Source organism: Siniperca chuatsi, linkage group LG5, assembly GCF_020085105.1.
Source record: "Siniperca chuatsi isolate FFG_IHB_CAS linkage group LG5, ASM2008510v1, whole genome shotgun sequence".
In the NCBI taxonomy this organism is placed as follows: Eukaryota; Metazoa; Chordata; class Actinopteri; order Centrarchiformes; family Sinipercidae; genus Siniperca; species Siniperca chuatsi.
In genome coordinates this window covers 4636275-4648654 of record NC_058046.1, presented here as the reverse complement: position 1 = coordinate 4648654, position 12380 = coordinate 4636275, and the positions used below count along the sequence as shown (strand labels likewise).

The 12380-nt window shown below is 39.3% G+C and overlaps 1 protein-coding gene across 4 annotated transcripts in view; it reads right to left on the bottom strand.

The window, feature by feature from the left end:
* Window positions 1-1775: 1775 nt before the first annotated feature.
* The window catches only part of LOC122875723 (protein unc-13 homolog B-like), a 177741-nt gene continuing 167136 nt past the window's right edge, over window positions 1776-12380 (bottom strand). For all 4 annotated transcript variants that reach the window (XM_044195163.1, XM_044195166.1, XM_044195162.1 and 1 more), the window contains 8 exons: window positions 11539-11662; window positions 9818-9862; window positions 8919-8990; window positions 8151-8298; window positions 7971-8027; window positions 7239-7322; window positions 4660-4819; window positions 1776-4561 (listed from right to left, as the gene is read on the bottom strand). In XM_044195163.1, coding sequence (XP_044051098.1) covers window positions 4279-4561; window positions 4660-4819; window positions 7239-7322; window positions 7971-8027; window positions 8151-8298; window positions 8919-8990; window positions 9818-9862; window positions 11539-11662 — 973 coding nt within the window. In that variant the 3' untranslated portion in view covers window positions 1776-4278. The remainder of the gene's footprint in view (window positions 4562-4659; window positions 4820-7238; window positions 7323-7970; window positions 8028-8150; window positions 8299-8918; window positions 8991-9817; window positions 9863-11538; window positions 11663-12380) is intronic.

The window sequence follows — 12380 nt, the reverse complement described above, 5'->3', positions numbered from 1 at the left end:
TCATTTGTGTTTCTAGCCACCTGACGAGTGTGAGAAAGTCTAATATTTTAGTTTCCCCTTTCACCACAGAGTTTCATTGCATAGCCTACAGAGGGAGCTCTCTGCCCGGTAGGAAAAGTACTTAAATCCCTTAGTTTAGTAAGTAGCAGGGCTTCAAGTTAAAGTCTTGTATTCAAAGTCTTACTAAAAGGCCCTGCTGGCCACACAGGTGTTTTCACTTACTGCTAATTAGACCTCTGAGCTATGCTGGGAAATATCACCCAAATGAATTTCCAAATAACAATGATGAGGTAAAGATTCTCCGGCACTGACGGGAAGAAAAGAGGTCTGATCAGTGAAAAGTCCTGTGAGGGGTGAGCCATGAATGCGGAGGGGCTTTAATTACAGTTAAACAAGTATTTTAAGCACAGGAGTGTTGCAGCCTCATCAGGAATTAGTGCCTCATGATGGTCAGGGCTGGATTAAAGAACAGAGCAAAATGAGGAACCAGCCCCAGGCCTCCAGAGGCCCCGAAAGCTCCTTTAAGTGAACTGGTTTGAGCTAATTTAATAGAAAAATTGGTTGGGAATATGTAGCACTGGCGCACATATCAATTAACATTTTAAAGACTTAATTATTTCAGGTTTTTACTTGTATAATAATAATAATAATAATAATAATAATAATAATGATATCAATAATATTAATCCTTGTTCACAGAGCACTTCTCAAAACCCAGTTGCAAAGTGCTTCACACAAATCGGCAAATTAAAAAACAAAAAAATATAAAATCTAATAAAACGAGGTAACATTTTGGTAACAAAAGACATTAACTGGACCAGAATAAAACAGGAAAACCAGTTCCAGCAATTGAGGCTAAAAGAAATAGAAGCAATTCAAGTAAAATCGAGTAAAAATCAGGATAAGCTCTCTGATAAAGGGATGTTTTAAGATGAGATTTAAAAGATGATACTGCCTCAGCCAGCCTTTTATATTTGGGCAAGTCGTTCAAGTACGTACAGGCTTGTATGGGACTAAAAGTCAGAAACAGGTTTCATATTCATAAACAAATGTGTTTAATCAGATGACCACACAGCAAATCTGGGGCCAGGTGTTGAGCATGGAAAAAACAAACAAACAATGTGGATACATATTGCAGCCGTAACACATGTGGGTTAATGGTGCCCCAGAAACTGATTTTAAACCCGGGGCACCCTAGCAGCTTAATACGGCCACGATGATAGTCTACATGCTGTTTTAGAGGCTGTTTTGTTTCCTTAAAACAGTAAACATCTCTGGGGGACACACTGCAAAGCTGCCACGTTAAAGCAGGAAAAAAAAAAACATCAGCTGGAAATATCAGCCATTGGCAGCTTCATTCACTCACTCACAAACTGTCTGAAAATAAAGAATAATAAAATTAATGATGGCTGAATTCCATTTAGCTGCTTCAGTTTCAGGGGTCCTGGTATTGTGCATGCTAGCTCACTGTGACAGCCAACATTAATGTTATTAGTAACACATGTTCTTTTTCTACAAGTTGAAATGTCTGCTGTGAAAAAAGGCCTACAGGGGTTACATTCAGTATTATAATTTTAGGAGGTGGTTTCTAATTAGTTTTTACTTTTATGCAATCAAGTTCATAGACCAGAGTTAGTCTGAGGTCTGTTCTGTCCATTAGAAACACACTGATGGGAGATTAATATATCCAGATCTGAGGAAACACTGTAGATTACAGTAAGTGAACAGGAGTTTAGTGTCATTCTGTAACACACACAAACGACAGGCCCACTAGCTTGATTCATAAATATTTTATATACAAAATATTGTTACAAGTATATTCAACATATCACATTAGAATAATGATAACTACTTTACATACATTTGATCAGTCTTCATATTTCACAGTACATACATGAAAGAGGTCACAATTCTAGCTGACTTTGTATACAATAAATACATGCTCTGGTCATAGGCTTTTATTTTTTACAAACTTACAGTCAGTTTGAAACAGAGTGCAAGAGTTCAGTTGTCACTTCAGCTGTGGCCATTTTAAAAGATCCCCCTATTATGCACTTACACACTACTGCAGACAAATGTTCAGTTTAATACAGCAGAACCAAAGACAAAACTCCAAACTAGTCTCCAGACTATCTCATCTAAATTCTTCCAAACAGATCCTCTTGAGTTTGGAACCAAAGTGCAGCTAGTTTAGTCAGACGTGCAGTAAAGTAAGTGGGACATCTACAATGGCCACATCTGTCCGCAAACAACCCAAAATGCGTGAAGAGAGCTAGTTGAACATGGCTCGCTGAACACTTGCGTTCCTTGGCACATAGTAAACAGACAAGAGTGTGGATCAAACCCAGTCGCACTTCAGTCAGTCGAACAACCTGCCTGCATGTTTTATTTTCCATCCAAGGCCGAGTTTGATATTCAGAAACATATGATTGGTACAGTGACTGTGCATGCATGGCAAGGCTGTGGCATCTGAGAGACATACAGAAAATCTTAGAGGTCCATTTCTGGTCCTCCATAAGGGTGTTCACACTATTTAACCCCTGAAAACAGGTTGTCAACCTTTGGTTGTTTCCATTCAGAGCAGGTTGACAGGTAAACAGTGTTCACAGTCACAGTTGGCAAAAACAGAAGAGCTAAATTCAAAGCCTCTGACACTGCATTTCTTCTCAGTGCAGAGAAGCTGCGCTTTGTTCGACAGGCCACAGTCCAGAGGTCAGTCAGATAGTTTAAACCACTATACCCATAATTCTTTGCGAAAAAAATCAATACCTTTTTATTTTACAAGTCAATGTTGTAGAGCCCATTCATGTTAAGTTTCTTAGTACGGTGCATGTTAAGTTTCTTAGTACGGTGAGCTAGCTACGTTAGCTAGCCAGCTTTTTTTAAGGTGATGTGATTCGTGTGGCATCTTTTCTTTCTTTTCAAGGTTATAATTATTCAGTCCGGGAAAAGTATTACCAGAAGTTCATCATTACAGGGCAACACACAATAGCGGCACCTTGTCACGGCTTAGACATACGTCAACTCTCCAGAAAAGCTGCAGTTTTATAACATTCACTCTGCGGATTAGTATATTCTGACTGCTGTGTCCTACTGCTTCTTTTTGCTGTAAGATGCATCTGGTGCTTCGGGTGTCAATTGGCATGAATCAAACGGTGTGACACCTGATGCGGCTGATGTGTGTTGCACTTAATTCTATCATTATGTTAAATGAAAAACGAGTAAACCATGATCTTTTAAAAAAGACCATAGGGGGCGCCCAGGTGGCTCATCGGGGCTGGGTCCTTGCCGTAGCGGCCCGGGTTTGGGGCCGGCCCGGGCCCTTTGTTGCATGTCATCCCCTCTCTCTCCCCTGCCTTTCCTGTCACTGTCACTGTCAATAAAGCGAAATGCCACAAAAAAAGGACCATAAGCTGTTTTATTTTTATTCTTTTGCTCAAGTTGGGGAATTATTGTTGGCTACTAAATTCCAAAATTCAAATTTTGAAACTGTCTTCATTGGTTACCTGCTTAAATGTTTCTTAAAAACTCTGCAACATATCATGCTAAGTATAACATTTGTTAATTTGAATGTGTTTTTGTGACATTTATTAGCTGGTTAATGACTGGTATCCGTTTTTTTTTTTTTTTTTAAGTGTGGGACACCAGAGTCAACAGTGGTACCGATGTTGCAAGATATTTGTTTGCAGTCAAAAGGCCTCAAAGGCTCAAACAGTACAAGAATCTGGGATTATTTCCCCCAACTCACTTTCATCTCATGTCATTGTTACTTATGATCATCAAACAGTCACTTAATAGCAGTCAGAATTTACTGTTCAGGTCCATTCAGTTTTAAAACGAACTCCTTGTTCGCATCTTTTCACACTGTCAGGTAGACAGAGACACAAATCCATTCATTGCTGTGAATGTATGTTTGGTAAAAAGCTGTGGATCAGCATTGTGAGGTCAGCTCTCACAGCCAACAGATGACAAATATGTTAGATTTTATCTAGATTTAATTGGCTATGGATCATCGGTCATCAGGATTAGAAGATCAAGAAGATTTCAAGAGCTTCACTTCGATGAACTAAAACTTTTTGACCACTGAGATGGTGATTTAAATCCATATGTCCTCCATGTTGAATGTCATCAGTGAGAAGTCTGTGTTTACTGAGGATGAAGATGACAGTGCTCATGAACACCAGACAAAGCCGTGAACAACGAGCCCTGACCATGATCCATGTCAGTTTCACATTTTCACGATTTCCATCAAATCTCTGATCTTGAGTCTGACTCTGCTCATCTGCCCTCCTCCACAGGACGAGTTTCAGATTTCAGCTTGACAAACTCCTTGGCCACTTCATCAGCAGGCCGCTGGGACAGGATGCGCATCACCGTCATGCCTGTCTCGTCGGTTTGGATCCGCGGCCCGAGAGGACACCAGCACACGCAGCTCTTGCGGTCAGCGACGTCACGCAGCTGAACCACGGCCATGCCGACCACGCGGTCCGCCCGGCCGAAACAGTAATCCTTCACCGTCACCTGGAGCTCATAGCAGTCTGGGGACTCCTTACCCAGGACACTACAGAGCAGAAGAGGACATAAAAAAAATCAGCCACTAATTTACACATTTTAGCTGTTTTGCTCATTTGTAAATGTAAGTTCAGGTTTCAAACTCACAACAGGAAAGCCTCGTTGAACTTTGCAGACCAGCTGTTGTTCTTAGATTTTGTAGTGAACTTGCGCTTCTTGTCGGCCAGGAAGGGGCCGACCATGGAGACTTCAACGAAAGGCCGGAACATCCCTGATGTCTGCCACTTCATGTCGTTCGCTGCGATGACTGGATGGAGAGATGTATAAAAACAGAAGGAGAGAGATTCAGTGTTGATGTAGATGTATAATAAGGTGTTTGCATGTGTATATATTTATATATACATGTATTGATGGTCATATAAGGTCACGTCACCACCATGTTTCTTTAATATTCTCTTTAGATCTTGTTATTTTGTGCCCAGTTTGCTATTGCTGACTGTCTGCTGTTTGATGTTAAGATGGCCTCACAATGAAGTGAAAATATTTCTTCCCTTGCTTCCTTTTTGAAAGGACCACATTAGTGGTTTTACATGTTTTTAGAGTGTAAAATTATACAGTGCCCATCACTTGGCATTACTTCTAACCATTTTCCAAAGAAATTAGATTTTCTATCTGTTTCAGTTAACTTGCAAAGCCCTGAGACACATTTGTTCACCTCTATTCATTTGTATTTATGGCAAAGTAATTAAGGACTTTGCAAATGAGGAATCTTTTGAAAAAAACATCTTAATTTTCTTGTTCTTCATATAAAAAAAATATTTATTTAATTAATTAATTTATTTATTTAAACAACTAAAAAAACGTTTTTATGTCTTACTGTTTTGTGTTATTGTCTGTATATCTTGTTACACCTACAGTATGTCTAATTTGAAGCAACCCCACCTAATTATACACACCTCCATCAACCCTGGATGTCAGGCAGGGGAGTGGGGGTTGCTGTTACAGAAACATTTTGTCACAGTAGATCATGCCATTTTAATTGACTAAATTCATTGACTTAAAACCTGGGTTGGCATCACTGCACTTGGTTGGTTTTATTCATACCTTTTAGAAAGAACCTTAGGTCACCATAGGTAACTACTCAGCCTCTACAACTCACATTACCTGTGGTGTACCGCAAGGTTCAATTTTAGGTCCAATTTTATTTTCTCTTGACATGCTTCCACTTGGCCAAATCATTCAACGTCACAACGTCTCTTTTCATTGCTACGCAGACAGATATACCTTCCCCTGAGACCTGGTGACCCAAAAAGCCTAGCTGCAGCTTTAGACTGCCTCAGTGATGTCAACTCAGAATCAGAAATCATATTGTTCAATCCCCCAAACCCCATCAGTCTCATTGACAATAGCCTTGGTCCCCTGTCTGCAAATGTGAAGGCCACTGCCAGAAATTTGGGGGGACTGTTTGATTCTGATCTAAGCTTTAAACCACAAATCAAAAAAGTTGTCCAGTCCTTTTTCCTTCAAATAAGAACCATCTCCAGAATTAAACCAGTGCTCTCACACTCTGACTTGGAAAGAGTTATTCACGCATTTATCTGATCTAGACTTGACTACTGTAACTCCCTCCTTTCTGGCATAAACCAAAAGTCACTCTCTCGCCTCCAGCTGGTTCAGAGTGCAGCAGCTCGGCTTCTTGCTGGTTTTAACATACGACATCACATCACCCCAGTCCTGGCTTCTCTCCATTGGCTCAATGTTCGTTTTAGAATTGATTTTATCACTTTTAAAGCATGTATGGGTCTGGTCCCAAGCTATATAATGGAAATGTTGACCCCATATGAGCCAGCTCGCAGCCTTAGATCCTCAGGTGGGGCCCTTCTGGCCGTTCCAATGTCGAGGCTTAAATCTAAAGGTGACCGTGCTTTTGCCATCAGGGCCCCTCGACTGTGGAACGACCTGCCTGAGGAGATAAGGCTCGCAGAATCATGCCCTCTTTTAAATCACTTCTTAAAACTCGTCTTTATAGACTTGCTTTTATGTGATGTTGTCCTTTTATTCGTCTCTTTATTGCTTTTATTGTTTCCATTTGTTTTTATTTCCTTTGTCATGTTTTTCATTGTTTTTAAGTTGTCTTGTCTTCATTTTTTTGTCTTGCTTTGTTTTGGCATTTCTGTTTGGCTTTCTGCTGTTCTATTGCCCTCTGGATATCTTGTTTCTGCTATGCCGTGTCTGTCAAAGCACTCTGTTTTTAAAAGGTGCTATATATAAATAAAGTTATTATTGAATGTTTGTTGGGCTTCAAAGTTCATCCTTGATCTCGTAAGACTGTACATTGAGGTGAGATTGTCTTGTGCATTTTGTTTTGTTGTCCCTGGTGTAGTTGCTGTTAGATATAAATGTCAAACTTAAGATGTTAGTTTACGACAAGCACTTGAACACACCAACTATGAGGAGATTTTTATAAAGTAGTTTCTGCTCACTTCCCATGTGGTTGGCAGTAATATAAGGTATAAATGACTAGCAGTTAATCGGCTAAAACATGTAAAACCACCAGTATGGTTCTTTAAAGGCTACATTCAAGATTTGGTCCTGGATTTAGGATTAAGGTTTTAATTAGAAAGAGGTTCGGTTTAGGACAGTATGTAGTTTAGAGCTTTATGGTTGTAGTTAAAACACCAGGATTTAATTTTAAATGTTTGTGTATTTTGAATTTAGAGTCTCACCTCTGACATTGACTTTGCGTTCCTTCCCGAGCATCATGTCGATCTGCAGAACGGCCTCTCCGATGGGCTTCTCTATCCCCGAGCCTGCAGAACACAACCACCACATCACACATTAACATGATGAACAACATCTTTAAACCTCACGCTTATGATTTTCTTTTATTCTTATCTTGATCGTATTGCTGTTGCAGTGACCCATTTTCTAATCTTACATTTCAGCTTTGGACAAACTTGTTAAAAATCCCTTTTGTCACTATAGAGATAATTTGAAAAGTGGGTAATATTAAAGACACACCACCATATCTTATACTTTTATAGTTAGTTTTTGATAAAGTGATACTTTTCTAATTTACAGCACAGTTTAAAAACCCTGCCAACACACAGAATGAGGTGCTTTGCTGCAGCAGGGATGACGATGACATGATGCCTTGCCACTGAAAACTATGCAACAGGCAGTGCTTTAGAAATAGCTCTACAATTTAATCACATGACAGTTTTACACTTGTTTTCATTAACAAGAAAACATGCAAAATATACTGCAACAATGTGCCTTGTTAGTTAATAGAGTAAAGCTCCAAAAAGCACATCAGTTTCATTTCATGAACCTCCAATATTTCGGTGTTCCTCCGGATTACACTGAGGTGTATTTTTCTTCAAGGAAGCCTAAAAAGAAGCTTGATGGTTCCCTGTGGAATCCAAGAAACCCCTTATTTCAGAGTGTAGTGGACTTACTCCTGTCAGGTCGAATCTTCTCATTGCCAGTGATTCTGATGCCCATCCCACCGTGCACTGAGAGGAAAGGAAAGAGCAGAGGTTTAAGAAACTTTTTAGGCAATTTGAGGGACATCCTACCCCGAAAAGCCAATATAATATACATTCAGTGTGTGTGTGTGTGTGTGTGTCTATGATCACCTTGGGAGTGTTGTGTGGTGACAAAGGTCTTGATGAGAGCATCGGTGCTCTGGGAGTAGAGGGAGAGGGCGTAACGCAGTGAAGCCAGTTCAGGACTTTTCTCTACAAACGCCTTCTTCAGCCCGTTACCTCCTGCATGGAAGTATTGCTGAAAGAAAAGAGAGCAGCACAGTGAAGGTGAGAAAAAAATCCTTTTAGGTAGATAGATACACTGTTACAGTCACCAAATCACACATAAGAATCACAAAAATAACATAAGGACATCCAAAGAAGTAGATAAGAAATAAGTAATAAAAACATTAAAAACTAAATCTTAACTAGAAACTTAATTATAACTAAAAACAAGGACCAAACTCTAATTATATACAATGATAGTGCATGGTAATATTCTAAACATGGCTAGTGCAAGTCCAGTATATACTGTATATTGTCTTGTTTTTATATGGCAAGGTGCTTAATTGGAATTATTTGATGAGTGTTGAAAATAGCTGTGCAGCGAATCTATATACACACAGCTGTGTAGAAGTATGTTTTAACAGGAATACATTTTGTTACAGAATAAAATGTTACACTATATGTTGAATATGTACAAAAAAAGTACTATGATTTTTGTTGTTAAAAACATTCATATAAGAACACTTTTTTTCAGTAAATCCAGTTTGATTCTGCTGGATAACTAAATACATGAGTGTGAATCGTATAATCATATAAAAGTCATTTTCCATGTTGTTTCTTGCTTGACATGAGAATGTGCAGGTCTCCACCTACCTTGATCGTCTCCAGCCCTGCATCAATAATTATACACTGTTTGGGCGTCAAGGTTTTGGCTTCACCACCTCCCTACAGAAACCAGAGTTCACAGACATTAGACAAACCTTCCTCATTAGAGCTTATTCTAAGGTGATGAAAACACAACAATTCTTATTTTCAGGTGATTATACATGAATGAAAACATATTTATAAATATTATATTCCATTTCTGCCAATAGCTCCTCCTAAATGTTACACACTGGACCTTTAAATTCAGATGTTGGATAATAACCACATAATAATATGAATACATTTATCAGACCATTGATCCCTCATCGGTACATCTACACTGACTCTGAACTTAAACACACACACATCATTAGCGTCTTTCTTTAATTGATTGAATAGGGAATTGAGACTCCAGAAAAACAGTTAGTGGTTAGGTGCTCAACAGGGAGGGGAAAACATCTTCACTGTTCTTTCAACATCCACATTTTACTCAGCCTATGTAGTCTTCCAACTAGGCAATCCATAGGCATTCATAGGTAGCCACCAGTGATTATTGAAGCCCATGTACAAATGCTTTACGTTGAACAGCTACCACTGTCGATGCTGACAAAACTCCCCAAATTTCAAAACTTTTTTCCGCAAGAACTTGTGGTCTCTGAAGCTAATTTTACTTCTTCTTGTGAATGTTTTGGTGGCATATTGTAAATAATTAGTTCCATTAATAAGCTATAATGGTGAAAAATATATGTGTGTTGTAATTGCTGCTTGTTTGCTAGAATCCAGGCTCTGGCCCTCTTCTCTGGCTTCAATAACTAACAACATGGTGACAAGTATTAAACCAAAATCCAGGCTTTCAAATGTCCCTTTGGAAACATACAAGTGGTTCCGCCTCTTTATGTGTGTGTTACCTTGAGATTAGAAAGTCCTTTAGCTGCTGTGAGGAGTTGGGCACCCTGCAGAGAAAGGAGGACGAGGAGAGAAAAAGAAGTGCATTATATTGAGACTTCATGTGATATTTTCATGCTTCATTGTACATCACAATTCTCTGTACAAAGGACAATAATTCAACATGATTAACATATTCACAGAATAAATCAAACTGGAACAAACTCATGTAAAGATCATTCCAACATTTTGCAGAAGAGAAACACACCTGCTGACATCCACCACTAGGTGGCAGCAGTGCACAGCTGCTGGATCTTACTGGAGCTGAGCGATGAGATACTACCATAATCCAACACTACATAACATATACACAACATACAGTATATTTGCAGATTTACTACAGTACCTTTCTTTCATTCTATTCTGCTTTTATAATCAACTTGCAGAGACTTTGATGAGATATATCATTTATATCAGTAAACATTGTGTTCACTTAGATTTTTTGTCAAAATTGGTTTTGGTGCATTTAGGGAAACTTGTTTGCTGCCGACACTAAATTCATGAGCTTTGCTGTTGGTAGACACAACAACAGCAACACAGAAACATGTATGTTGAATGTGAATATGATCGTATGTGAATTCGGTCTTTTCGTGTGTTATAAACTGTTGCTGTTTGGCAGCCGATTTTCAGATATTTTCAAAACAGTCCCTGCCTGCTGCTCCATTACCACATGACAAAAACATCACCCTGAAAAAGACATTAAAAGGAAATCAGTCCAAAAAAAAAGACTACATTTTCAAAAATGGTTGGCAATAATAAGTATAGTGTATGTGATTTGTACTTAATGGGCAAAAACATGCACAAATATTGTCCTTTAATAACTGTGTAAGTTTAAAAATGAAAGAATTCTGGGGGTGTGGAGTTAGAAAGGAGTTTACCAGACCTCTGTAGCCTGCTCCTCATCTCTGCGTGAGGCTAGCAGCTCGAGGCTACATTAACCGCTACTAGCATGACACATTGTGGGTAATGTAGGCGGCAGGTTTTGAGAAGTAAGGAGAATGTGTGGAATAAAAAAGACGAGAATTTTGATCCTTGTTTTTTATTGTCCGTCATGAGTCCAGCAGTGTTATTATAAATCGGTTGAGTACTCTTTTATGGTTAAAATTAGGTTTAGTTTAGAGTTAGGGTTGGGGTAAGGCATGTAGTTGTGATGGTTGGGGTTAAGCTGCCTTCACATGATAAGAAATTTGCTCTTTGTTTACCACGGGGCAAATATACGTCATCAAAAAGTGTGCTAAGCTATCTTTAGCATTGGATTTAGCTAAGTTCGTAAACTATATGCCTATTCACAAACAAGGTAGCCCCATCTGACTGCTGACATTTCGCCATGCATTACTTTTCCTGGTGAGATCATGGTATGTTTTTAAATGTTGTGTTACAGAGTTCAGGGAACTGTGAAACACAGAGTATGAGTTTGTCTTCCATCACTCTCTACCTCCCCTGCTTGCGTGTGTCGCTTCTGGCTACGTCGCATACAGCTATTATCTCATTGTACTTTGAAAGGTCAGCTGCAACCGAGGTCAAAGTTGAAATAATTTGAACTTTGAGCGCAGCGTTTGGAGGCAGTTTTGAGCGGTGCTCCCCGCCAAGGGTTGTGCTTCACCGCTCTCCCCATAGGAACACAGTGGCACAGCCAGCGCAGAGCGGTTTTACCGCTGATCATGTGTGGGAGGGTCGTCCTTACCAGACTGTCGTTGCTCTGAGGCAGGACGATGGTCTTCTCCAGGCTGCTCAGGACGATCTTCCACAGATCCTTCAGGATCCTCTTCAGCACCGTCTTCTCACAGATGTCAGCAAAGATACTGAGACTGGATCACACACAAACACCAAAAATGTGAGCTAAAAGTTGTTTGGTCTTCATTGTACAGTGGTAATCATTGCAGATGTCAGTTATCAAGCATTTAGACTCCACCAGTCCTTCCATGATATACTTTCTTTTTTTTCATTAGTGACCTAAGTGCTGTGCAAAGAGTGAACATAATGACATAATAAGGGGTATACACAACAATGAACCCACATACAAAACAAACAATGATGAGAGCATCGGTGCAACAACAACAAACTAAGAAAAACAAAATGGACAAACAGTAACACATCAAAACGGGATAATTGTGGCAAAATCTGTGTGCATGTTTATTGGAGCACCTATGTATCCTGAATGTCCTATGTATGTTGTGAAAGAGGTAAATGTGTGTCAGATAATTTTTTTCATAATATACTTTCTTTTGAATATCACACTGTTGTAGCCTCATAAATTCCAATAAATCTGCTTGCGAGGGAAGCGAAAGATGTGGCCGGCCATGTTAGTTTGAAACAGTCGAGACAAAATGTAACAGTAACTTTTCAAACACAAAGCTCTCTTTCTGTAAATGCTTAATCTGCACTTTCCAGTAAGGTTGACTAGCACTGAAAAACACTGACTGAAAACCCCTGTTCTATCGAAGTGCTGTTAAATGTATTTCTTTACAGTTGTCAGTACGACTTCTGGCTTAATAACTAGCTTCAAGAAGCTGATATGGTTTTGCT